This window comes from Oenanthe melanoleuca, chromosome 3 (genome assembly GCF_029582105.1).
Source record: "Oenanthe melanoleuca isolate GR-GAL-2019-014 chromosome 3, OMel1.0, whole genome shotgun sequence".
NCBI classification, from domain to species: Eukaryota; Metazoa; Chordata; class Aves; order Passeriformes; family Muscicapidae; genus Oenanthe; species Oenanthe melanoleuca.
The window spans coordinates 23,784,115-23,812,059 of NC_079336.1; the positions used below are offsets into that span (position 1 = coordinate 23,784,115).

General features: G+C 38.7%; 1 protein-coding gene across 1 annotated transcript in view; it reads left to right on the plus strand.

The window, feature by feature from the left end:
• The first annotated feature begins 12,942 nt into the window (after positions 1-12,942).
• PRIM2 (DNA primase subunit 2) overlaps positions 12,943-27,945 on the plus strand; it is an 82,557-nt gene continuing 67,554 nt past the window's right edge. Inside the window, exons 1-4 of the mRNA XM_056488581.1 lie at positions 12,943-13,245; positions 13,904-14,007; positions 14,309-14,388; positions 19,078-19,198. Of these exons, the coding sequence (XP_056344556.1) occupies positions 13,092-13,245; positions 13,904-14,007; positions 14,309-14,388; positions 19,078-19,198 (459 nt within the window). The 5' untranslated portion in view covers positions 12,943-13,091. The remainder of the gene's footprint in view (positions 13,246-13,903; positions 14,008-14,308; positions 14,389-19,077; positions 19,199-27,945) is intronic.

Below are 27,945 nucleotides of genomic sequence, written 5' to 3' on the forward strand. Positions count from 1 at the left end.
AGTGAAACTTGCCACCAAGTTTTTAGTCATGCTTTTGCAAATTTATATGACACATGATTTTGCTAATACCTTTGATAGTGATTCTTTAGGTGATCCAAACCGCTCATTCACGTCAGCAAACTGTGATTTCAAGCTATGTCTATGTCATGCCATTTCTTTGCAGTCCATCTGCAGAGAACTTCATATGTACACTGCATAAAAGCAGGGGTGGGCATCCATTTTAAATCTGTCATTCTGACTACCTCTGTACTCAGCAGAAAGAGGGAGGACTCCTAGACAGTGATTCATCTTGGGATACTGTAAGTATTAAAAATACACTGGAGATCTTTTGCTTTCTGAGACCATTCTCTCTCTTCAATAAACAATGAAACATCCAAGTACATTAGCTTAAACTAGACTTAGCCTTTAGGTAGTTAAATTGACTGAGTGAATGTAATTAGCAACAGTATTCTGCTGAGGAAATTCTTGTTACTAATGCAAAAAAAAAAAAAATGCAAAAAGATGACCTCATGAAATATTATCCTGCTGACTGCTTTGTCAGTGTAACTGAACAAAAATGCTTGTAAAAACAAAGTAGACATGGCTGTGGTTTATCTACTCAATAAATTGTACACACACATTGCAACTAGTGACCTATGGTGAAAATGCCAAGGGTCAAATAGCTGCAGTATAACCAAATTGAGTGGTAGGAACTGGCTGGTTTTAGAGACTAAAACAGCATGTTGAAAAAGATTTGATTCAATCAGGTATCTGCAGTACAGACCCATAAAGGTGCAATTTCTCACAGTTTACATAGTCATCACCACTGTTTTATACAACACATAATCCATGGATTTGATTTTTCAATAAGGACTGAGGTTAAGAGTGCAGTAGGTTTCAGCAATAAGAGCACATCTGTTGTTGTGGGCCCTATTTTGAGTTGGATTGCTTGGGCATGTTGTCCATGACTCCACTATAAGCATGACATGTCCAGCTTACAGATAAGCAAATGCTTATTGATTCACAAAGTCAGCTTGGATTTAATGACCTCTGAGGTTAAGGATATATTCATGCTCCAGATATGGTAGCCAAGGCTGTTGTTGCTCAGCCAGGCATCTGTCATGATGGGGAGGACAGGCTATCCCATGGCTCCCTGCAATGGATGCCCAGGGCTGCTGAGCTGCCAGCTACCACCAGCTCCACTAACATTCATGGCACTGCTGACATGACCAAGAAGCTCCTGAATAGACTCTGGGCCAGGGAACCTTTCTTTCTGTTTTAATTTACGTTTATATACCTTCTTGTGCCAGTGCTTTCCCTCTTGAATCCTTGAGCTGGCACACCATACCTAGAATATTATTTTCCTTTTCTCTGTCTGGACTTACGGCTCATTTTCTGTGGTCTGAGCAGAGTCTGTGTAGCTGTGGTGTCAGAGAATCCTTGGTGCAGAGACTGCTAAAGCCCTGGGGATGGGGGAAGTACGCAACAGAGTACAGAAATAAAGAGACAGGCTTCACTAAACAGGATATACATTATTGAGGTGATGGAAGAGAGTGAATTTGGAAAGGGCATAAGATGCCATTTTCAGGGCATAAACCAGCTAGACAGTAAATCCGGGAAGAATCTGTCCTTACACATCAGTTCTTCCATGACTGCTGATCTCGTGGGTTTTGTGGAAATTTCCTTTGCAGCATCTGGAACCAATCACTGTCAAAACCAGATAACATTAAGTAGGTGCTTGGGCTGCTCCTGTATTTGCAGCTCCTGCACTTTGTGCAGATACAGGTATCTGTATGAAAAGACAAGCCACCTGTGCTCTGCATTGCTCTGATGTTAGTGAGGAGACAGGGGTAGAAAGTGATGTAAAAGATGGATCAATCAATCAATGGCTATTAATCTTTTATGTCAATTCTTTCAGTATTTCATTGTTCAACACTACAGATGGAAAACAACCCCCTGTTTCTTCATTTGTAGAAGGATATCTATCTGTTCCCATATTTACGTCACATTCCTATATAAGTGATGTCCTTGGTGATGATGGCAATGAAAGAATATGGGCACTTTAATCCAATGTCCTAGTTATGGGATAGTACAGGGTGGTCCTCTTGCTTGCTTGAGATTTATTTCTGTACCAAGGCTCTGTCTTGTGACTGGTTATCAGTCTCCTTAGCATTGGTAGGAGTTATTTTATATCTTTTCTATTTATTGTATTGACTTTGCCTGTAGAGCTTGTCTCTCTTGCATTTGAAAAATAGACAAAACTGATTTCTCTCCTAAAACATCACATAGCTCAAACATTTTTTGACAGAAAACTGTCAAGAGGACATGTTTTTGTTACTTAGAAAAAGGACTCAGTCATTAAATTATTTCCTTCATGTGTGAATTTGAAATAGCTAAAGCTGCTTTCAAGGTAAAATAATTACAAAGATGCAAAGATGTTGCTTATGAGAATTGAGTTAACCCTGGCTCAAATCCAGGGAACTCCCCCGTTTCTCATTTAGAGAGTTTCAAAACCATTTGATTCTCTTTATTTTCATGTGACTTCTCACTTTCCTCTTTGCCTCACTACAATCAGAAGATCCTATTTATTATTTTTATATTAATATAATAGTAATGAAGGTAATGCCTTCATGAAAATCAGGAAATACTTTTGCTATGAAACCTGGAAAATTATCTTTTCTCCTCTGTTTTTAGTTTATTTAAATTCAAAATCAATCTAAAACCCCAGAAATAGTTTTATAAGTACCTGTAACAAATACAAGACACCATCTTGTCAGGTTTGCTTTCCTGAAATTTTTGGCTACTTATCTACAATTTTAATTGAAAGGAATAAGCCAAAAACTGAGATAAGAAACTGAGATAAGAAACTGGTCAACCAGATCAGATTTTAATATGAGCTGAAACTGTTTTAGATATCATACTACTGGCAAAATTTCAGCCTGAATATGAGTGTTACCTGGAAATGTTCTTCCAGCTGACTGTCAAAGACCTTTTCTGTTTTAAATGTGACTCTCAGTGTTTGATGGATTTTTTTTTTTTTCCCTATAGATTTCAATCCTGACTTTTTTGGTGGCACCTGTAGTGCTGTTGTTTTCATCCTGGCCTCTGTATTGTCTGTAGTCCAGAATTGTAATAGCTTGTCTGTACTATTTATTTTCTTTTAAATATTCATTTTCATGAATTCTATGTTAAACATGAAAAATCCTTAATTATGTTTCAAAACTTTCAGGAACTATTAAAGTGTAAAGAAATTGAAATATGTAAATGATTCACAATTGGGTCATTTCCTTCAGTCTTGGCAACAAAATTAGGTAACAAATATCCCTTGTAACACTGAGGTTCCTTAATCTGTGAAGAACTTAGAAGTAACTCTTTATTAGTATGGCAAAAAAAAAGATAAAAATTATAATTTTTAAAAGCCTAATTTTATAAAATCTACTTTAAATTCAGTATTTGGTTTCATAATATCCTCTAAAGACATTTAAATGCCATTTTCCTCACAATTATGTATTGTCCAAAGGTTAGAACTTCAATGTTTGGGATGTTGGTGAAACAAGCCTCATAATACAGCCCAGAAATTAAAATAACACCAACCAGTAATTGATTTGTCCTTCTTAAGTTCCACTGTAAATGCATGCAATAAGAAATAGCAAAGCTTTGCCTCCCAGAGTCAGGATGCAGGTTTTTTGCAATATTAGTCACAGACCTCATTATATATCAAGCTATTTTTGGTGCATTTTGAGCTTTTGATGCAACATCATCTTTCAGACATGCTGGTTTGTGCTTAGATAATGAATTACTTCTCCAAGAACATAGCTCTTGCATGCCACTGCAATACTAAAAGATCATTTGCTGCCTTTATACAAATGTTCTCAGCCAAAAAAATGTATCCAGTATATATAAAGTCTATTTCTTTATTTTTATTTTTAAAAAACAGTGTCAGATAGTTGAAGAAATCTGAGTAATGCAGCTCTAGTCAGGCTTGAGTAGTAAGCACAGCTGGACTCCAGACACTGACTCACTCTCCAATTACCATTACCCAGATTTTTTCCAACAGGCTCTTTTCTGCTGATAAATCTTCCAGCTTCCTATGATGTACTGTTAGGCTGAGATCATGTCAATGTAGACAGAAAAACTAAATCTATGTTTACATTCATAGGGAGGAAAGTAAGGCAAGAAATTTGAAACTAACTAGCACCAATAAAAGCAAAAGAAGAACTGGAAAACATACAGACAACTTTGGAACTCTTTGTACAGATTACAGTGGAAATATTCTGCCTCTGTGTTTATGGGCCTGCCCACTACAAGCCTTTTGTTGCAAACAGGAGAGAAAAGCGATTTATGCTTAAGAAAGACTACCCTTACTTCAAAGCAACAGGACAATAGAATTTTACTTTGTTGCATGTTACAGCCAGACTATAGGAAAAAAAAAAACCTTACATTTTGGTAAATGTAAGAAAATAAACAGTGGTCTCTACCAACCCCAGTCTTGCTATTGTATGTGAATAATTATTTATTCACAAGTCTGAAGGACTGTTCACAATGTCTTGCTGCAAATTTCAGATATATGTTCCATGTTTTTGTGACCACAGCATGTGAACTTTACTAAGTTTTGGCACAACCAGATCTCCCTTTTGCTTCAAGTTTACTCTAGAAAATTTGAATTTAAGTTTAACTGAAAGATGCCAAGATCCACTCTTTCCTAAGCCAGGTATTTTAGACCAGTTTTAATTGTATGTGTCCATACAGTGGATAAATTCTATGACCTGTTGTATACAGGAAATTAAAATATACTTCCTTCTGGCTATAAAGCCTAGTTAAAATTAAATCATAGAGCATATTCTACTTTTTCTAATTGTGTGGCCTTTTTGTAGACCATGAATAAAGAAAAGACCTTGCAGTCAACCTGCTATCAGTAGAGTCCAATTTGAAATAGACAGTTGTTACTGATGGAAAATGATCTGTCAATCACAAAAACAACATAGAAATTATACTGTTGAATTTCCAGAGCCATCTCATTTTGAAGTAGTTTGTACAGACATCCAAAAATACTAACCAACTGCCTTCTCAGTCCTATGCAGCATGGAAAAGATAATATCCCAAAGTAAAACTGTGGCTGACAAACAGGCTAGTACAGAGCCCCAACAACCAAACCAAATTGATATATAAATTTGGTTGGTCTGGCAAAATCTCAGCCAGGCATTTTTTTCAGTTCGTTTGAAGATCAAAAATGTCAGGAAGAATGAGTTCTGGATATTTGCTTTGGCTACTAGTGAAAACTCATCAATATTCAGGCCTTGAACTTTGAAGAGTCTGTCATAGCAACCTTAAAAAAAGAAGTTAGTGAATCCAACTTTAGTTTACTGAGGGAGACAGAAACCTTAGAGGGAATGCAGATATTTTTATACCAGACTTAGGAAAATGCTCAGTAAAAATCACTGAAGCAAAACATTATGAAGAAGGATAAATGCAATTATAGTCTTTTTCATCCAACACCAATAATTTGTAAGGGGAGATGTATTTTTAATTATTTAAAATGTCATTACCCACTCCCTCTTCTTTTTACACAGGCATAACTGAATGTTCAGAAAACATTCTTTGTCTGATGTGTTCCTTTGAATTTCAGTATTATCAGGAGACAGCATTGGGAAGGTGTTGCTGTTGCCTCCTTGGCCTACGCCTACATTTGGAGGGGCAGAATGCTGGGAGATGGGAGGTCTGTTTATCTTCCCTGGACACTAAACTCCTTGGATGGCAAGGCTGATGTGGAGTTCTAATGAAGAACAAGGTCTACATCACTTCAAATACTGAAGCTGAGCACCTGGAGAGGCAGAGCCAGCAGGTTACTAAGTGTGATGCTGGTGAAAGGAAGTGTGGAAAGAAATAGGATTGGCTGTGGGGCCGTGAGGAAGGGCAAGAAGTGAACTGTGGTGGTGTGGTACAGGATACCAGGCTGCTGGAGTTACTACTCTGACTTCTGTTCTACTGCTGCCTGCAAATGAGTGATGCCTGCACATATTTGGAACTGGGTGATGTGGGCAGGCAGAAACCCAAGTGCTGCCTATGCAGAAGACAGAGCAGGGAGAGGAAATATGGGGAGAAACCACACACACACACACACATACACATACACACACACACACACACATACACACATATGCACACACAGAGGAATGGGACCAGAGAAGCAATGAGCATCATGAGTTCCTGGGGCCCAGAAACTGTCTGGCTGAGTTGTGCTAAGTGAACTGAGTGGACTGAGTTGTGCCAAGTGAACTGGAATGGCAGATGAGGTGACTTAGGATCTAAGGATGGCAGTGTAACCAGCATATTTCTGAGGACACCTGTGTCTGTCTCTTTCTGAGACTGCCTGCTCTGTACTCCCCTCCTACAGCTTGGGCTTTCTCAGTAGAGAAAACTCCCTCTGTAGAGTTTGTAAGCTGCCATGGGTATATAAAGCAAAAACCAAGATGTCCGTGGGCCTGTAGATAAATTAATGTTCTTGTCTGTTCCTTGACAATATCATCTGTTCACTTCTGCAAGGTGATGAGATTAGTTGGTGTTGGATGAGAAGGTGCAACACCACATGTACTCAACACTCAGTATATAATTACACAGTTGCCATAATTTTTACCCAAATTTAACTATATACAGTTCATTGAGAGGGCAAAACTGCAGGCACTTAAGTGTGTAATACCATCCAGGTACTAAGTTATGGGTCCACAAAATTAAATATGTATAAAGAGAATGTAGCCCCAATTGAAAGCATTTGTAACACTATCTGCTATATACTATCTGCTATTATATGCATAAATACCACCTGAAATATAAAGCATACCAGCTGGATTCATTTAGATACATTGTGATCCACCCTTGCTATTTAACTGTTACCAGATTTGTTTAAAAAATTCTAGGTCTTCTATATATCTAATAGAATTGTATTTTTAGAACAATATGTTGTTAATAGCTGTGCAACTGATAAACTTGGTTTTCTGATTGGAAATTTAAACATATTAAACCCTTGTAATTAGTGTGGCTATATTCTAGGCAATTTTAATAGTTATTCAAAAGCTATTAGGATGAGTCTCAGCTTCTAAAATTTGTTATGCAAATGTGCCATGTAGTTTTCAAAATAACAATGTGTGTCCCAGATTTCTGCACATTCATGTAGATGAGCTGAAGAAAGATTGCCAGGATACTGGTGCCAATAGTTATTCTAGCTCTGGAGTCTGAAAATAAACCAACAGTTTTATCAGCAAGCCCTGAATTTTAAGGAGCATTACAGTAGGAACTGATTTCCACAGTGCTGGTGGATGAGGTTGGGGTTTTATATTCTGAGGCTATATTCTGCTTCTGGTGAAACCAGTGCAGTTTTAGAAAATACTTCATGGGAAGAGGAGCCTTAATTAGAGCTTTTCCTAGTCAGTTTTGTTTTCCTAACTCAAATTCCACAGAATTTCAGACAAAAGAAATTACAGTGCCTGACAAAAGTAACACAAAGGCAATATATTATGAACTAAGACAAAGTAATACATTTAGTTTACAGTAGGGAGATGCTCAAGAATTGACTGGCATTTTGTTAATCACCTTCATCTCATATGTCTTGCTTAGGCAACTTCCAATTAATTGGAATTTTGCTTACATAGGGAATGTAGGTTATGTCTCCTTATACTGGTATCTATTCCTATGGGGAAGAGGACCTCATATTATGTGCAAGGAAGACTTCATTCCCCTAATTTGCAAAAATACTCAAGTTTCCATTCCTGAACATCACTCGTAGTTGAAAGAAGACCACAAACCCCAAACCCAGAAAACAAGCAAGTAAAAAAGCCAAACAAACTTGAGGTAAACAAAGGGGAAACAATCAGCTCTATAAGCACCTAAATTTAGGCAGTCTAGATGTCCTTTTGGAGGCCTGCAGGACACCTACCTCTTTTGCAAATATTCTTGGGAAAACTATTCCTTTTAAAAGAAGACTTTAAAAGGTAGGTGCAGGTTTAGTGGCTAGATTAGGCAGAATAAATCCCACCTTGGTGTTTATTTTAGCAGCTTTCACTTGAAATGGTGGAAATACTCTGAGTAAATCTAATATGAACATTTATTAGCACTTGGAATGCAGCTGGCTGCTTACAATTAGGTTTGAATTTTCAGACTGTTTTGCAAAGTGGCTGAGTATTTGAACATTCAGTATGTGTCAGGACTGAACAGGACATTTTTTCACCATCAAGTCATAGGCTTAAAACAGGAAGTCTTCCAGGCCAAGTCTGTATTATACAATACCCCTAATCAAACACCAAAAAGGCTGAACAAAATCCTTCAACTGCAGTGGGTTTCTTTTAAGAAGAGACCGAATAATATTTAAAAATTTTCAGACAATAAGAGATTTTCCTTGTAAAAATACTTCATACTTTGGGGTTTTTTTCTGTATTATTCTGAATCCTGACAAATAATTCTCTATCTGTTTGAAAAAAGTTTAAAATCCTAGGCATATAGCTATGTCTACTTCTTATGTTGGATGGCAAAACTTTTGGGGTTAATGAAATCTTTTAATTACCTACAGATTACTTGATAAGAAAACATCCTATTATTCTCTGTTATACAGGTAGAAATTTGTTTATTCTCAGGAGAGTATTAGAAATGCAGCAAATCTTAAATGTTATGTGTAACAAAAGCATTTTCTTACTGTAAATTAGCTTATTGGTAATAAAAATCAAAGAGAAGAAAACATAAGTATCCCTTCAAACAGACAGACTTTGAAAAACTTCTTTATGGGTTTCAGAAGTTCACAATTTAAATATGATAAAGATAGACATGCAAGGAGGAAGAAGATATCCTTATGCAGCAGATAAAATTAAGTCTAGAAATGAATTCTCCTTGTTTTTGGTCCTGATTCTGGAGAGTTCAGACCTTCCCTTGTCTGTTTGGAGATGATGGAGCAGTGGCTGAGCTCAAGCTGTATTCATGCTGACTAGCCTGAATGTTTGTGTTAATTGTTAATTGTGTTAATTGCTGCTGCTCCACACATAAAAAAGACCGAGTTCTGCTTTTCTTTTCATTGGTAGAAATTTCAATTTTTCTCTCTTTACTCAGGCTCTAATTTCTCATGTATGTGAGTGCATCTTATCTTTGACATTTCAACCCCTCTCTTTAACATTGATTCAATGCTCAAAAGTTACCAGAGGAGGATTGACTAGAGAAAAAACAAGTCAACTCCCCCTCTCCCCCAAGCCCCAGCATGGCAAGCAAAATTATTTCAAGTACATGGAGCATGTTGTAAGGAAATACAAGGATAACATCATTTTGGAAAAAGCCTAGTGCAGAGACAGGGAAGATTTTGCCTCTATATGTACCCTGAAAATTTTGCAAAGGGATCCAAAATGCAATATACAACAGAAGAAAGATGCAATGAATGTATTTGTTACAGCAGCCTAAACATACTGAAGAAGATGCATGCAGAGAGGCAGAGATGAATGACAGACCTACCTGTCAGGATAAATTTAATAAGATTGTGAATATATATCTAGATTTTCCCTACCTCTGCAGTAGAGTCTTGGGCAGGGATTTGCAGAGTAAATCTAGGATTTGTAAGCTCTAAGTGGAGCCAGAGAAATTTGAGTGTCACAAGGAATGTGACCATTGTTTGTCTCCACTTAAATAATTTGAGAGCATATTCCAGCTAAACCAGCCCTCTGAATCTCTCTTCACTGCATAATTCATGCTTTACTCACTTCAGAGCCTGCAGGAATGCAAAGGCCAGCTCAGAACATTTACCCTGCTATTTATAGTAAGTACAGAGATATCTGTGCATTGTAGTCAGAACTAAAATCCCAGTATAACCTGGATGTGAAACATTTAAAGAAGTAATAAAAAACATGGAGAACTGCAAAACAGAAAAAAAAGAAATAGAAATTGGACTAGAAATTTTACAAATAGACTACAAGAAAAGATTTCTGAAAATATCAGATCAGTAAAGGAATAGAGTAGACAAGGGGAAATTATGTAAGTAAATATGTGGAACAAAGAAAAATTAAAAAAAAATTTCAAGAAGAATATTTTAAGAGGTGAAAAGACTAAAAATCCAAGATTTTAATCCAATATATTTGAAGACAGAATTACATGAGAATTCAATTAGGCTGATTGTACATGCAGTAAAATTACCAATTAACAATAAGAGCTGAAAGGGAGCTGGAAGTAGGGAAGTGACATTTTGTGTTAGTCCTTGCCATCCATAGAGATCCAAACATCCCAGACATGGGAGATGAATGGGGTTTGAAAGACAGACTACATATCAGCATTACCATATTTACCCTTCTATTAGCAGATGTAAGCAAATAGAGAACAACTGGGCTCTGGCAGATTAGCATTATACACTCTGCTAGTTAATATAACAAAAGTGGGAGTAGCAACTGTGCAATGATACATATTTAATGAAAATAAGGATTTTCTGTGTGTGTGTGTCTATTGATGCGGACAGGCAGCTGTAACAAGCACAAAAACACAGTTAAAATGCAAAGAGTAAATTTATTGCCTTACCTTGCTAACTGGAAGATCCCAAGGCAACATCCTGGCAGAGACACACCAGCAGGAAGGCAGGCACTGTTAGGCTCAGTCCATCTGAGTGAAAGGCAGTGAATTGCACTAATTTATCCAGGGTCTGTGCACTTGTGATTTATCAACATGCTGTGATCTCCTCTGGGCTTTTATTATGAACTTTGACCCTCTCTCTCCCAAAACCAGGGAGCTTAAGCATGTCTGTGAGAGTGCCTTCTCTCAAAACACCTACATTATCTCTACAGAAATGCTTCTCAAAACAGAGTATAAACAACACTAGGCATAACATAACATACAGACCTCCCCTCACTGTTATTCTCCAGGCCTTGACATTCCCAGCTGCAAGGTCACCTGAGTGAATCTACCATCCTCATCCTCCTCCTCACTGCCATTCTCCCTCTTTTAACCCTTTCCTCCCAACAGTGCATTAATTAAGCAGCAGTACAGTTTGGGGTGTGCTGAATTGGACTGTGTTTGCTTGGGATGATGGGGACAGCTTGACAGCTGAGCATATGGATCTTGTTGTAAAACATTTGTGAGGTGGGTTGTTACAACATCAATAATTCTCTTAAAATACTTTAAAAATCAGCCCCCAGTGGTAATGCTACTGTAGGAGAAGTAAAAATATATTTAGAAAAAAGTAACCAAAATATAGTGAGAAATATTACCATCTGTAGGTTTCAATAGGTGCATCAATAAGAAAGTTTGAGTTTTAAAATTTTGGGGGGTTTTACCGCAAGGTGAAAAATTTTCACTTGTCTATTTTCTTTTCCCAAGAAAATTATTTTTGTCTAAAAAAGAAAGGCCTTGCTTTGTAACTTTTATTTAAGTGTAGTAATATAGTAATTAAGTCTAGTAATATAGATGTTAATTTTGATTCTAAATTTCTGCTGAAGTAATCTTATGAATGACTAATTGCAATGCTGTTAGTGTCACCAGTTAACTAAAATAAAAAATAACAAACAAAAAACAGGGTAGATCTTCACCTAATTACAGACAATTTGAGGATTAATATTCAGCAAGAAAGGAAAAAAAAAACAAACCCTAGAAGTAATACAAATGAAAGAAATAACAGATGTAGACATAGCTGCTGAGCTGTCAAAAATCAGCAGGACGTGGTTCAGTAGAATCAGCGATGGACAGCAAACTGCAAACCACGGTTTCCAAAGGTGTGGTGCTGCTTATGTGTCAAAACCTAGAACATGAGCAGAAATTAAGTATAATGAAAAGCATCTCGGGTTTCTGCTGTGTTCCTTAGCATTGTCATACGTCTCCCCCTCTAGTCCAGGCTGGGTACAGCACTCCAAGCAAATGGAATTCCGATGGAACTCCTTGACCTGCCCTGGATGGTGCTTTGCCAGTCTCTGTGAGATCTCTTGGGTATTAACACACTGGCAAAGGCAAAAGCTCTGTATTCTTGCAGATATTAGGAGGATTTTGGTAGATGTACTCCTTACTCCTAAGCAACTCGGGCTGCAGCCAGGTGGTGAAGATAAGACACTGTGTGGGATGAGCAGTGGCTGTTTGAAAAAAAACGTTGCTTCAGGTTAAAGTTTTTTTTTGTATATGTATATATATATATATAAAAGATATGAACTTGCTGTCGGTCAAAAAAGTATAAATACATAAAAATATATCAGTAGCATTCCATGCCGGCTCCCAGGGCAGCGGTCAAACCGCTCGGGACTGTCCCAGGTGCTGCCCACGAACACGGGACTAGTGCGTGTCCCGACCCACGGTCCTTTCCTTGCTCTCAAGAACGTGCCAGCCTAAACTACTGATCTTCATCACTTTGTTGGCACAGACTGTATACTAGTTCTGATTTCCCATCCTTTTACACTCCGAACTTCTTGCAAAATCGTTAACCCACTTTTCGGGTAAGGGGAAATCAGCAAGTAAGCGGCATTTTGTGGGTGGGGCATAAAACACAACTCAGCTGCAGAAAAACGGCCAACACGGCGGCAAAAATAGCAAATGCTGCAGTTCTCTTGGAAAAGTGACAAAATTATAGACAGTAGAAAGGGGGAGAACGTGGGAGTGCCGGAAGCGGCCGTGCCCGGCGTGGACACCTGCAAACATCTCCCAGGTCGTGCCAGGCCTGCCATGCCGGGTGTGGGCACCTGCCTGTGCCGGGCCCGCCATGGCGGGTGTGGGCATTGCCAGCACCGCCCGTCCGTGCCGGGCCCGCCATGGCGGGTGTGGGCATTGCCAGCACCGCCCCGCCCGTGCCCGGAGCCGCCATGGCGGGTGTGGGCACTGCCTGTGCCGGGTGTAGGCCCCCGCCAACATGTCCCCGCCCACATGGCTGCAGCAGCCAATGGCCGCGCAGGAGGCGCGGCTCTGTGCGGAAGTGGGCGGGACCGGCAGAGCGCGGGAAGCGGGGCGCGGGGCTGGGCGGGCTCAGGTCGGGGTCCCGCCGGGTCGCGGGCGGAGCGGCGGCAGCGGGGCTCGGCAGCGGGGCTCGGCAGCGGGGCTCGGCATCGGGGCTCGGCAGCGGGGCTCGGCAGCGGGGCTCGGGACGGGGCAGCGCCGGCGGCAGCGGCGGCCCCGGGGTGAGGGAGATGGAGTTCTCCAGCCGAGCGAGGCTGAGGCATGCGCGGCTGACTGGGGACCGGAGGGAGCAGTACCCTCACAGCTTGCAGTTTTACCTGGATCCCCCCATGGAAAGCATCTCCCTGGTGGAGTTTGAGAGCTTTGCCGTCGACCGCCTGAAGCGTGAGTATCATTTCTCTTTCTCCCTCCTTCATTTCCCTTCTCCTTCCTCCCTTCTCCCCCTCGGTGCTTTGAATCCTTCCCGTCCCTGTGTGTTTCTGGCAGGCCTGGATGCTCTGCTGGCCTGGCATAACCGGGGGCTGGGCTGGCTGCCCGTGCTGCCGCCAGCTCCCGGTGAAGGGAACGCTGTGCTCTGGGCCCTTCAGACAGATCTCACAGTGAACGTTTATCGTAGCTGCCGGGCTTGTGTAGTTCTGGTTTACACGGGAGGTTTTTGTGAGCATGTTTCACATTCTATAGATGTTGTTGCATACTTGATGTCTCAGTACTGCGTTTCGGATCGTTGTGGCTGGCAGCCAGGGCTTCTCCTGAAGTCCTGAAAACTGCTGGATCCAAGTTTCCATTAGAGTTGAAACCGATGTTCTGAGACTGATCCATCAGAGTTAGGTGTCTCCCTTTCCTTGTTGACACTGTGGGTCCCAGAATTGGGCCCGCTGTTCAGGACTCACGGGCCACACTTTATCCTCCACGTTTCTCACCCTTTTGCTCCTCATACAATTCCTGTGGCCGTACCCCAGTTTGTACCTTTCTCAAGCTATCATACATTTAGTTTGATTTCAGCGTGTTGTCTCTAACATGGACCTTTTCTTTTTTTGCCTAGTTCTTAAAGTAATTGAAAATCTGGGTGTGAGCCATGTAAGAGGTACTGATGTATACAAAGCTAAGCTGGAGGCTGAGCTCCGGAAACTGAAATTTCCCTACAGAGTAAGTAAAGATCAAGACACAGAACTCTCTTGCATTTTATTTTCTTTATACCATTCAAGAGTAATGAATAAAAGTAGAGGTGATGAAAATGCTATTTCTAAAACTGCAGTTCTGTCATTTTGTCAGAGGGCTAGTTTTTCTTTGAAGTTATGTATTTCTTCCTTTAGAGTAAACCCCTTCCTCAGTAAGTTGGCATTTAGTGTCTAAAATAATACACTGTTGAACAGCACTGGTAAATTGATTGTGAATTTTTAATCTGGGATAGATTATTCCTGTGAAATAATAAGAATATGTTCTATAGGCTTTGGCTGAGGGTGATTATGAGGCAAGAAGAAAAGATCATATTTCTCATTTCATACTACGCCTTGCCTACTGCCAGTCGTAAGTACTTTTTGGATTATACTGTACTCTTATTAATTTTAAATGTGTACAGATACTGCAGTGCTTTATTATAGGTGCTTTAAAGTTGCATGGCTACTAAAGAGAGAAGTAGGCTCAAATAGGATTTTTTGCTAGGAATCTGATTTCACCTGTGATGAAAAGTGATATGTGGAATCAATGTCTGGATTTCATAATAACTAAAAAATTTACAAACTTTTGGCTTTTAAACACGTGCAATTGATTTGAGTCTCTTGATAGCTTTTTTTTTCAGGAGGAAAGCAAATCAGCATTAACTGTTTGTCAGACATTTGCAGTGATTGATAACATAGTTTAACTTCTGTATATGCTAATTGTTGATAACTGACCAAAGACCTGACGCTAAATAGGCTTTATATTACTGTATAGAAAGCACTGTTTCTGACCGACTAAAAGTGCCACCTGAGTTTGAGGTTTCATCTACTGCTTCTGTTTTTTGTCCATATTCATTGCTGTGGCTGGTTGCAATGCAATGAAATGCAGTGAAATTTCCAGCAAAAAGTTGATCCTGTCAGACACATTCTTTTTGTTTCCCCGTAGATTCTGGATGAAATTAGAGGTTAGCAGTGCTTCATGTCTGCTAGTTGTTTTGTTATCCATTTGTCTGAAATCTTTACTCCTTATTGTTGCAGTCTTTTTAGAATTACAACTGGCAGATATGTTGAATTGTTAATTTGATTGTGCTTAAGGCTGCAACCCAGTTAATTTTAATTAAGTGACTGTGATAGAGTGCATATTGTGGTGCTGTGATAGCTGACATGACTGAAGTGCTGCTATGGATACGGATTTGTAAGCGAAAACAGGGGAGGTGAGTAGGAGGGATTGTGGTCTAAGCCAGGATATGGAGCTGGAGTGGATGGGGCTTTTCTTTGAAATAGCTGTGGATTCCTGCTGCAGAACATCTAATCAGAGTAGGAAGTAGCAAAGGCCTCAAAAACCTGCCTCCAGATGGATGAAACCTCACCATGACAGGCTCTGGGTGACTTTTAAACACCGTGAAATCTTCCAGATCATTCACATCCCATCCTGTTGTCCTTTCAAAAGACATCTGGGCTGTGGTGAAGACAGTGTGTCAATGTGTGTGATCAATGAGCCTGCTAGATCCATGATGCATGTACAATGAGCAGGTTGTGGATGTGGAGATCAATACCAGCCTTCACTGCAGTGACTCTGATAGTATAGCTTGAAATCCTGAAAGAAGGGAGCAGATTGAATAACAGAATTGCAGCTGAAGTCCCTTCTGTGTTCTACAGGTGTAATTTGTGATTGTGAATAGCAAGTGTAATATTGCCTTCTTTCTCCTGCCCATGTTTTTGTGTTTTTATAAACTCCCTAATCATACTAGACCTGCTGATTTTTGACAAGACAATATCTTGACTTACCTGTATTGTAAGTTTACCAAAACCCCCTAGAAAGTAATATCCTCAAGTAGTCTGGGGTACAAAAGGCCCCTGAAAACATAGTAGTTTGTACTAGTGGCATTTTGCATATTCAATTTGGCTTAATTCCAAAGCCAAAACTACTTTATTTTTTAAAATTATTAAGACCATTAGTTTTTTTTTGTCTAAGCTGAGATGCTTTGAGTGTGTTGGTAGTTGATGAAAATTCTGCTCTTGTGGAGGGTGAGAATTTGATTGAAGTTCTTGCTTAGTAAATAAATTGGAGATGCTATTCAAACCCTGTGTTTCAGGGAATATCTTAAAAATTAGACTACAGGCAGGGCAGAATAGGGCAGCTTGTTGAAGGTGAGCTGCTGTGCAGAAATTAATACAAACTATTCTGGGCCACAGAATCAGCAGGAAAAACCTGGCTTTGGTAATCTAGGGGGAAAGACATCTTTAGAGGGAGGAGAGGTTTTGGATAGAGCTCTTGGGATACTCTTTAGACAGCTTGCAGGTGCCATTTTGTGTTCCCATTTGTATGTACTTGCTACATTTTGATAATGCAGCTCTTAGTTTCTACTTGTACTTTGAAAAGGTGGATTTAAATGGAAAATAGCATTCTAAGAACTATGAGGTGAGCCTGTACCCAGTGTTCTCTATCCTCTCTTGTAACAATTACTTTGGGGATATTTCTATCATCTACAACTGGCAAGGTCCCAAAAGATAAAATTGGGAAGCAAATAGACTATGCTGTACTTCAAGTTTTTATCATTCTAGGTTAGAAAAATAAGCTTGGCACAAGTCATTAGGTTAGTTGAAGAAAGTTGTTAAGGTAGAAGTGATTGAAAAAGTACACTTAAATAGACACAACTACAAAATAGGTTGAATTCAGTTCCTGAGGCAGCTGTGTGTGCTCGTGTTTACATTTTCCTGTGATAGTGCTTGTTTTTAGTTTTTAGTTGGCCAACAGTGCCATCCAGGGGTAAAAGTTTATATCAGTTTTTCTTTTCCAGTTTCTATCGGTCCTCACTTGTAAATTGGATTGTTTGGATCTGATTTGCATGTGGTCTGAAGTGACCATCTCCACCATTCTGGTCAGTTAAATGTGTAAGATAGTCATCATCTCTAGACTTTACTTCTTCTGCCTTCTGAAATCCAAGATTTTAAAGCTTATTCCTGTATGATAGGGTATTTACAGTCTTAAGAGAACAGTCTCATCCATATCCTTCTTTCACATATCTTCTAATGTCACTTACATCTGTCAAGACCAAGAAGTAGCATAATCTTGTTTCTGTGATTGTTCAGTGATCTGGCCCATGCCCAGAGTTTTCATAAATCAGTGTTAACTTGTTGGAACTCTTATATTAATTGTGGAATGTGAGTCTTAAATTCCAGATTTACAAGCATTTGCATGCCTTTCCTAAAGTACTTTTATTTTCATGTTTCCTAACAAGTATGCTGGTTTTTCCTACCCCTCTGTGGGGTGAAGAGTATTTCTAATCCAACCCCAGCCCCTCAAGTGCTGTTCCCTATATGAAAGAGACTTTTAAAATATTATTTTTATAGCTGGGAATCTATGAACTGGTTTAAACTATTGAATAATCTGTACTCCAGAAAGTTAAGTGGCAAAAAATGAGAAGATATTCTTAACAGCTACACTTCCATGACCTGCACCTCCCTCAGCTTCAGCTGCAGCTTGGTTAGTTAATGACAGTGACGTTGCTTTTACTTAAGCTTGGGTTTTGATAATAAGTATTGTTACTTAGTATGAGTTTGAGAAAAAATTGTGCAATTCTTTTTCATGTGAATAATAAGTATAAAATATGGTTTGGCTTTAGAAGTGATGTAAATAATGCCCTAATGATGATGATCCTAGGAAAGCCAGTTTAAAAGTTTTTACTGGACATATACAGGAGTGTAAGGTCAGCTTGTCAGCTATTTTGTCAGCTGTAGGAAGAATCCACATAGGTGTGTGTATAAGAGATAAAGTAGTATTTTCTTGTTTGTTTGCTTAAGTGGGTAGGTGGGATTACAGCCTCCGATCTGCTTTGCTGAAGGAAAGGATCAATACTGGCTGGTCTCCAAAGCAATTATACATAATTGTATTTGTAGTTTGATTGTTTTTTATGGGTGTGTGTGGTGGTGGTGTTTTGTTTGGTTCCCCCATAGGAAAATAAATGCACTGTAAAACAAGGAAAATGGAAAAAATTATCACATCCCAGGATTTAACTACAGTCCAAGATGTCCACAGAAGAACTGAAACAGAGCCACATTTCAAGCAGAGGTTTTGTCCACAAAACCACAAACAACTCTGTTGTGATTCACATGTCCCCTATGGGAAAAGATGCTTAAATATTATAAAGAGAGCATATAAGACTGCAGTATGTGCTCTGTGAATTCCAATGGCAGTGGCCCACAGGGTAGCTCTGAGGACAGCTTAGGAGAGTGCCCTGTGGCAGTGAGGTACAGCATCATCTGCATTCTGTGCTTGCACATGTGGCTTTTGTTACTGGCACTCTGGTACCTACTTGCTGTAGCTTTGAGTAATGTGCTGATGCCTGGGAGTCTGAGCTCGAGGATGTGAAGAGTTCCACGAGTGCTTAGAGTACTTGGATTGGCTTCAGAGTACTTGGATTGGCTTCAGTGTTGTTTTATTTTGTTTTCTGACTCCTGTCCCTGTTTTCCTGTTTGTTCTTCTACTTGTTCACCTGCAGTTGCTAAACACCTTTTTCTCTTTTGTCAAGAGTTAGATGTTTTGTTTTTGTTCCTCACTCAACTTCATTGCCATATATTTTCCTTTTGTCTGTTTCCAGGCTATTTGTTGCCTGGGATAGAGTGCACTATTGTTATGTTTTCTGAGATGCATGCATATTTCTTCAGCTAGAGATACACCAAAAATGAGAATTAAAAGAAGTAGCCTTCAAAATATCTTTGCCTCATCACATTAATTGTGATGTTAATTGTACAATAAAGAAATATTGTGCCATATTGTAGAAAAAAACTGTTCTTTAAATACCAAGAGAGAATGTTACCTACAATTGAGTATTTATCCAAAACAAGTAAAAAGTATTGTCTCTCCACAAATCTTTTCTGATTGAGTGTGCATTACTGAAAGTTTCTTGCCTTCACTTCCAGGCTTCTCAGTGTGTGGGTCACATGCCAAAGTCAGCATTACTGTTTTGTTCACTAGATTTGCAGTCTAGTTTTCAAGCAAAAAAATAATGTATATTCAGAAAATTATTTTCTTAATTTTTTTTTTGTTTTTTTGTAGTGAGGATCTCAGGCGTTGGTTTCTTCAACAAGAAATGGATCTCTTCCGATATCGCTTCAATGAACTAACTGAAAGTTTAATGCAGAAATTCCTGGAACATGTTAACTTGTCATTTGAAGCTGTAAGTATGTTACTTTCTGTGTTTATGTTGCACATGTCTGGTTTTATTTAAATTCTCATTAAGACAATTTTAGCAATTGTGTTTAAAAAATAGAAAGTGGAGTTATAGTTCTAGAAAAACCTAACCACACAGAACTCTAAACTTGGGGAATATGTGTCTGAGGACTAAGTGATGTAATTTTGTGCTACAACAAGAGAAGCTCAGTCTGCTTCAGTCTACAAACACAACTGAAAAAATGCATAATTACACAGGTAAGTTAACAATGTTTACTAAAGCTGATAAGTATTTTTGAATCAAAATTTCAGGTGGATCAGATCATAAGTCATAGGATGGTTTGGGTTGGAAGGGACCTTAAATATCATCTAGTTCTGACTCCATGCTGTGGACAGGGATACTTTCTAATAGACCAGGTTCTCAGAGTCCCATCCAACCTTGCCTTGAACACTTCCAGCAATGGGACATCCATGACTCTTCTGGACAGCCTAGGGACATCACTGCCCTCAGAGTAAAGAAGTTTCTCCTTGTCTAAACTTATTCCTTACCTAAACATACTCTCCCTCATTTTGAAGCCATTCCCCCTTGTCCTGTCACCACATGACCCTTGTGAAAAGTCCCTCTCCATCTTGTAGGCTCCCTTCAAGTACTGGAAGCCACAATTAGGTCACCCCAAAGCCTTCTCTTTTCCAGGCTGAACAATTCCAGGTCTCCCAGCCTTTCCTAATACAAGAGGTGTTCTATCCCTCTGATCATCTTAGCGTTCCTCCTCTGGACTCCTAACAAAAGTCCATGTCTTTCCTGTGCTGAGGACCCCAGAGCTAGATGCAGCACTGCAGGTGGGGTCTCTCCAGAGTGAAGCAGAGAGGCAGAATCACAGAACTTTCAGGGTTGGAAGGCACCTCTGGAAATCATCCAGTCTAATCACCCTGCCAAGGCAGGGTCACCCAGAGCAGGTTACACAGGAATGCATCCAGGTGGGTTTTGAATGTCTCCAGAGAGGGAGAGTCCACAACCTGCCTGGGCAGCCAGTGATCTGCAGCCCTCAGCATTAAGTTCTTCCTTGGTTGAAACTTCCTGTGTTTTAGTTTATGGCCATCAATCCCATCCCTCCTCTTGTTGGTTTTTGATGCAGCCCAGGATACAGTTGGATTTCTGGCCTGTGAGCACAAGGCTGGTTCATTTCCAGTCTCTCATTCACCAGCACCCCCAAGTCCTTCTGGGCTGGGCTGCTCTCCATCTGTTCCTCCCCCAGCCTGGACTGATAGCAGGGATTGCCCTGACTCAGAACCTTGCAGTTGTTAAACTGCATGAGGTTCCCCTGGGCCACTTCTTGAGCTTGTCCAGGTCCCTCTGGATGCCATCCTATCCTCCAGCAGCACCACTCATCTCGGTGTCATCTGCAGAATTGCTGGGGGTGCACTCAATCCCATCACCTCTGTCAGTAATGAAGATATTAAATAACTCTGGTCCCAATACAGACTCCTGAGGGACACCACTCAAGTCCACCAGGGCTCTGAGCCATTGACCACCACCCTTTGAATATAGACATCTAGCCAATTCCTTATCCATCTAATGGTTCTCCCACTGCATCCATGTCTCTCCAGTTTGTTGTGGGGGACTGTGTCAAAGTTTTACAGAAATGCAGATAAATGTCATCTGTGGCCCCACCCTTGTCTGCTGTTGAAGTCACTCCATCATAGAAGGCCACCAGATTGGTCAGACAGGACTCGCCCTTGGTGAAGCCATGCTGGCTGTCCCAAATCACCTTCCTGTTATCCATGTGCCTTCCCACAGCTTCTAGGAGGATCTGTTCCATGATTTTCAGGCACAGAGGTGAGGCTGACTGATTGGTAGTTCACAGGGTTTTCTCTAAGCTTTTTAAAGATGGGTACAATGTTTACCTTTTTCTGTTCACCTGGGACTTCTGACTGCCATGACTTTTCAAATATCATGGGGAGTGGCTTGGCAACTACATCATGCAAGTCTCTCTGGACTCTGGGATGCTTCTTATTGGGTGCCTAGTTTGTGTTTTTCAGGTAAAATCTTATCTGCTAAAAGCTACATGCCCTATCTGGCCATCTGGGCTAAATAACAGTGATGTTAAGATTACCTTGCTTTCCTGGTGAATTGTGTGATAGTTCGCCCTAAATGTTTCAGTAATAAGAAAAGCAGTTGCTGTGTTTGATTCTTACATGAATTGTATGTGCAGTCTGTTCTCATCACATTATTGAAATCTATTGAAAAATAATTGTGGTCAAAGTATATTTTTATTCATAAACTTTGCTCTACAGCCTTTGCAATCTATGAACTATTTTTAAGATGTGGCTTCTTGCTATAGAAACTGCAGCAAACTACAATGACCTTGGTACTTTGTGAACACTGACATCTGGAAAACTATGTGGAAATGAAAAATGAGTGCATTCAATGAATGCTTATGGTAGCTGTTGAGGATGTACTTAAAATTTAATAATCTAAGTATGAAAATCCTGTATGGATTGCTCAAAAATGTAGCTTTCTGTATTGTTGTCTCCATGGGGACATATGGTTACATGTTTGTGCATGATAAAAGCCATTTTGACTCTTCTTGTTTGTGCATATTATAGAGGTACTGGAGCTATAACCAAGACTGTGATTTAGCTTAAATAACACAAAATTAGTGGTTGGTGTTAAATACAGTAGTTATAAATTGTGGTTAAGGATTTATTTATAATTTTAAGAGAAATTATGTACAATTAAATAGGTTTCATTGTAACTTAGACTTTATACATGCACTTACATGTAAATGATCCTATTTTCTTTCAACAGACCATTTGATTTTCGCCCATTAAGTGCATGCTATGGAGAATGCAGAGTATAAGTTGTCCAACATTCTGTAAATGCTCTTATTCCACAGTTGCTGATTTCTCATTATAACTTAGGTTCAAAACTTTCTCTTTTGACTTAAACTCATTCTATTTCTTTTGATCAAACACCTTGAAATTGCAAAACCTTTTTAGAAAAACAACTGTTGTTGGTGTTTTAGGGATATTACAAAAGAGTGCCTGCTGTTATATATTGTTTTGTTTGTCTGAGTGAATTAAAAGAAAGTGTCTATTGCAGTGTCTGCATTAATGATTTTAACAGTATTTTGCACTGCAGCTATGAAATGTTTTGTTGGCAAACTCCAGCTTTGCCTGTAGCTCTCATTGTAAACTTGAGGGAATAAAAATTACCGTGCAATCATCACTCCACTGAGAAAGCCTTTCACTTCACATACTGCTTATTAGAACAACTTAAATATTCTAAGATATGTGGCTGATGTACCTTATGTGTTGCTGGACTGAAATATTTGGCATCAGTGCATGTTGGTAAGAGGATTGTGAAGTGTTAAGAGTAACAGAGGCTTTCCTATGTCTTTGAGAGACTATTAGAAATGCCATTCCCTGGTTCAACAGACCTTTCAGTGAAAAGTGTGTTTGTGGAGCTGTATTTTTGCTGCTTATTCCCCAGCCTCATATTTTCCTGTCACAGTTTCAGCATTTGGGCTTGTAAGAATAAATTAATGTTTGCAGGTTGCTGGAAATAGCTAGGAGTATGGCTTGGTTCTGTGCTACTGAATGTGCCTTCAATATGTCAAAATGATTAAGAAGGTATTACTTTCTTACTCTTGTTGAGGCAAAAAAGCATAATTTCATTGAAAATCTACTTTCCTGGTTCTACTTTCACCCCCTGCTTCCAATTCTCGTGGGAATTTAGGCAAAACTAATCCTTCCTTGCACTATCACATATAAAATATATGAATATTACTAATGAATTCCATATGTATTTGAAACAGGTCTGAGTGCTATGGAGCTATGTAGAGCCACTATAAGAGCAGGACCACTCTAAAAGCAGTATTTTTTTTCTCAGTGTTCTATATGTAAAAGGAAACACTTCCTTTGAAAAGGAAATTAGGATGAACTGTTCTCCTCATACTTCCCTGGTAGAAGTTACAATGTTTTGATGCCTTATTGGGCTGAACAATGTTCTCAGACTTTGTGCTCTACCTGATAGAAAAAGAGATGGTCTTCAGAAAAAGGAAGTAAGTTCTGATGTTGCAATCCATTTTCTATATGGGTAAATGGATAGAAATTCTATTGCAGAACTTTGAATTGCTTATGATGCAGTAAGAAACTCTTAGTTAAATTTCTTTAATGAGAAAAGAGGTGCCTTGCATTTTCTAGATAATGGTTCTGGTTTCAGAACTGTAATCTGAGAAAGGCCAGAGCTGCTAAAGCTTGACCTTGGAGTAGTCTGGCATAGCAATGCTAACAATTTTAAGAATCACTGTCAGAAGTGATTCTCAGTATTTATTAAGAAAAGACTCTTTTGTGTGGAGGAGGAATAAATGGATTGTCTTGTACAGTTTTGTTACAGTTGTCATCATTTAGAGCATCAACAAAAAGTGAACCTAAAATTGAGAATTCAATAACTGTCACCTCTCACATTTTCTTATTTGCTTACATGTATGAGAAGGTGATATTTACATGTATACTTTGCTGGGGTTTTGCAGACTAATTTCTGTGATTTTGTGAATTGTGTGTGATTGAGAATTATTGCATTATTGAATCAAGAAATCGTCAATCCCACTAACGGATAATACTTAAGAAGTTAATATCTTTGAATACTTAATAAAAACATCTTAATTAGCAAATTTTGGAAAGAATGAAGTTGTTAACAACTAGAAGAAAAAAATTCCAGACTTCCAAAGCTTTTTTTTATATGATGGTCAGCTATATTGAGTTTTATATGATAGTATTTCTCATCTCAGGGTTAAAGAAATTTTTAATCAAAGAGCAAGAGCTTTCTGTAATTAAAAATAGAAATGGAATTTAAGGAAAACTAGCGTTTTAAATTTTTAATAGGATTTCATATGTCTAGTGGCTGACTTTTGTATTGTTGATGGAGCAAAATTCGTGGCACAGTGCTTATTACAGCTAGTAAATGCCTGCTCTGGTGAGTTTTATCTGATTATAAAGATGCCCTTCACTTGAAAAAGGAAGCCTGTAAACTGAGCAACACTGAAGCTGAACATGATGGCTTCAGTATGATGTATGTCTGAACATGCATAGGATTAATACAATTCAAAATTTTTATGATGTTTTTGAAATGTGCCTCTCTACATTTAATATAAATGTCAGTCATGGAAATTTGAAGGTTACATAAGTTCGTCCTTAGAAAGTTTTTACAAAGCAGGCACTGGATTAAGTTAGTCCATTTTCAGTATTCTGTAAGAAGCCTCTGGGACTTGGATTTCTTGGGGAAAAAAATGAAGCTTGATTTGAGTTTGTATTTGAGATACTTTTTTGAACTACTAACGTAGATTGCATTTTAGCCATTTGTAGGAATAGCTTTGGCCAGTCTCTTCTCTGACAGGTGTGGAAGATGCCTGGACTGGTGCTGCCCAGCCTAGTGGAAGATTGCTTTGGTGCTCAAGATTTTACAGTACTCTGAAATATTATTGTTTAGACCTACCAATTTATGCTGGCATGAGCAAGAGTTAGAGTGCATGATATTGAATAAAATGGCGAGAAAGGGTGAGGGTGAAAGGAAAGCAAGAATAAATCTGTGCTTTAAGAGTATGTTCCCCTGATACATTGATTGGTTTTCTATCACAGTAAAAGGAGAATAATGGAATAGTTCTGAAGGTATTTCAGAATGTTTTTAGTCTGTTCTATACTTTAATCATTAAAAAAAGGAAAGATAAAGGTGTTTAAGGGACAGTACTCTCATCATCCAGATAAATACAGAAGCTTTTTATGTATGACATATAATTTTCTGCACTCAAGGCACATTAAATAATCTATGTGCAAAGTCAGTCACGTAGGGAGCATCGGAAATCCTTAAGCAGCACTCAAGAGGAGTAAATGCTGACATTTGAGGTGACAGAGCCCATCAAAGAGAATATGCAAACACAGGTGTGCAGTTGAGATTTACATCAATTTAGGAGATTAAAGTATTAAAATCTTACTATAAATGAGTAATTGCATCAATGATGGCTGACAGTTTCTGACAGTAAAATGCGCTAACAGATTTAAAGATATTTAAAGGGAAATTTGTGAATATTTAAAATATTATAGTCATTGAAGAAAATATTTTAATCTCAAAGTAAGTGGTCCAGGATATGAAGGAATTATGTAAGATAAATGGTTTTGCAGGTAAGTGATACTTGGGCTTCAACTACAAAGCTGTTCTTGACATGGTCGGAAAAACCTCCTTTGAAGCCTTCAATCTGAGTTTCAGCCTATTGTCTGCTCTGCCATGCATGATTTTTAAGTCTCCAAGACCTGCCACTTGTTTTTAGACATCAAATGGAAGATTTGTCCTTTTAGCATCTGCAGCTGTAGGTCTGTGAGACATCTTGTGCTGATTTCAATATCTAATGAACTTCTGGGTCCATTCCACTTGGTTCTTGTGAAAACTTGCCACAAAACCTGTTCACCTTAACCAGTCACACTTTCTCTCCATGGGGATGGTCTTAGGATCTCTTCTGTTCAGGTGGACAAAATGTTTTGTGGTTAGTTTCAAAGTGCTGTGTGTGGAATTTCTTTGTTAATTTGGTGGGTTTTTTGTTTGTTTTTATTTTTTTTTCCCCTTCAATACTTTCAATAGCATTTTGAAGATAACAGTAGTTCCGTTTGCCTTGTCTGTAAAAATGTCACAGCTTTGCTTGGAAAGTTCCCTGCATCTGTATATTGGTCTCACAGTGGTGGTCATCACTCTGCTGTTTTACTTTCCTTTTAACTTTTTTAAAATAATGTCAAGCCTAACATATTTCTTCTTGTTCTATCCACTAGTTGAGAAAGGTAGAGCTTTTTTTCCTGTTAGTTTGTTTGTGTTTTCCCATCTCTTTGTATTTGCCTTCTCTCTGTCGTTACACTTCGTGCTTTCTTCTTTGTGTGGTGTTCTTTCTTTTCTGTGAGTGTCCTTTGCCATTTTTACAGCCTTCAGTTTTAGATCAGGTTTTCTCCTCTGATCCCGTGCTCTTGCAGTGCCCTCAGCCTCATGGCATTTTAGTGTGTGATCTCCTGTTTTAATATACAGGTTAGGAACTGAAGTATTAAATTTTACTTTGATTGTGGATCTTGGCTTAAGGCATCTTTCTATTTTGGGTTCTGTTCTTCCATGCATGGCGTTTGCAATGGATTTTGATCCCAAGTTATAGAAGATTCAGTGGAACTGTTTGGTCATTTGCCACGTGAAAGTGTCTTGGTGCTTTCAAGGGTTTGACACAATATGACACCTACTTTTTTTAATGCCCCTGAGGTCTGTGCACTGGGATAAAGGCTGTGAAATTGGCTTAACATAGTTGGGTTTTTTTGACATGCATGGATTGCTGCTTGTCTTGTGATTTTTTCATAGGTACTAAGTATTGGATGCTTTGATTTGTTGCTGTACCTTTCCAGGAACTTAACTTACATACTGGAATATGGAGTGGAGTAGAATGCAAAATTTAATTCTGAATTTATTTTTTGGTGTTATTCTGGTGATCATTTTGACTCTTCTGGTTTCCTAATTTTCAGACTTGTTAGTACCTCTTTATTTCTTCCAGAAGAAATGAAAATTAATAGTCATTAACATATCTTAATCTGTGGTGTAAGGATGTTGTATAATTGGATATTTCCTGCAATGCTTCTGTTCACTATTATCTTTCTGCATTGTGCAAAAGAAATAAACTTCTAAGTGTAGTATATTTAATCTTGAATACATCTGTGTTGCTATTTTCCTCCTCAGAGCAGAAAAAAAAATATCATGCTTAAATTGAACTTTCTTACCTCTGAGTAGCCTCTCGAAATTTAAAAAATATTATGATCTTTTAAATAACTTCTAGTCTAGATGCCTTATTTTTTGGGTAACAGACAATTATTGCAGAATCAAATATCCTAATTTTTAGATGCTGTTATAAAGCACACTATGTTTGAATCACGGTAATGGGGAAGGAATGGCAGATGGGAATTGTCAGTTGGGGGAGCTAAAGGTCTTTAGTGCATCTGCAGGCATTTGAGAGGAAGGAATAAGAACTGCAAAATAAAATGGAAAGAGCAAAATGCATTAGTGATGGATTTTTTTTTTCACAGTAGCTCTTTGATGATGCAGTTGAAGTGCTTTTTTAGCTGCTTTAAGCAGTAGAAATTAAACTTCTTTAATTTCCATTTTTATGATCAGAGTGGTCCTATGAGAGACTTTCTGATATCACTAGTATGCTTTCTTCAGAAACATTTATCTTGGTAGTGGGGCAGTTGTATCAATATTTGTAGTTCAGCTTCTTGAAAAAACGCTTTATGGCTGGCTTTATTTGGTACAGAAGATCCTAAAGTCGGATGTGGATTAATGAGAATTTGACACTAATTTTTGTCTCTGTTAAGGACAGATACATTTGAAAGAATACTTAATATCATGTCTTGCCACTGTAATTATCCATTTTGGAACAGGTGTTTAATCCAGAATTTTCTTCTGATAGGTTTTATGGCTTTTCATTTCAGAGGCATCAAATAATATTTCTTCCTTTCCCAAACAGGTTGGGGAAAAGTAGAAACTGGAGTTTGTATTATTGTGTGAAAACTTGTGCCAAGCTAAGACAATAACTATGCAAGAAGGCTATGGTTTGCATTTGCTAAGGAAATGGTTCTGAATTATATCTTTTTTTCCACTACTTAAATCTTGTATTTGTTCCCTTTGCAAGAAAACCAGTGGTGCTTATCTCTAAGTAGACAGCAAAGGTCATAAGTGAT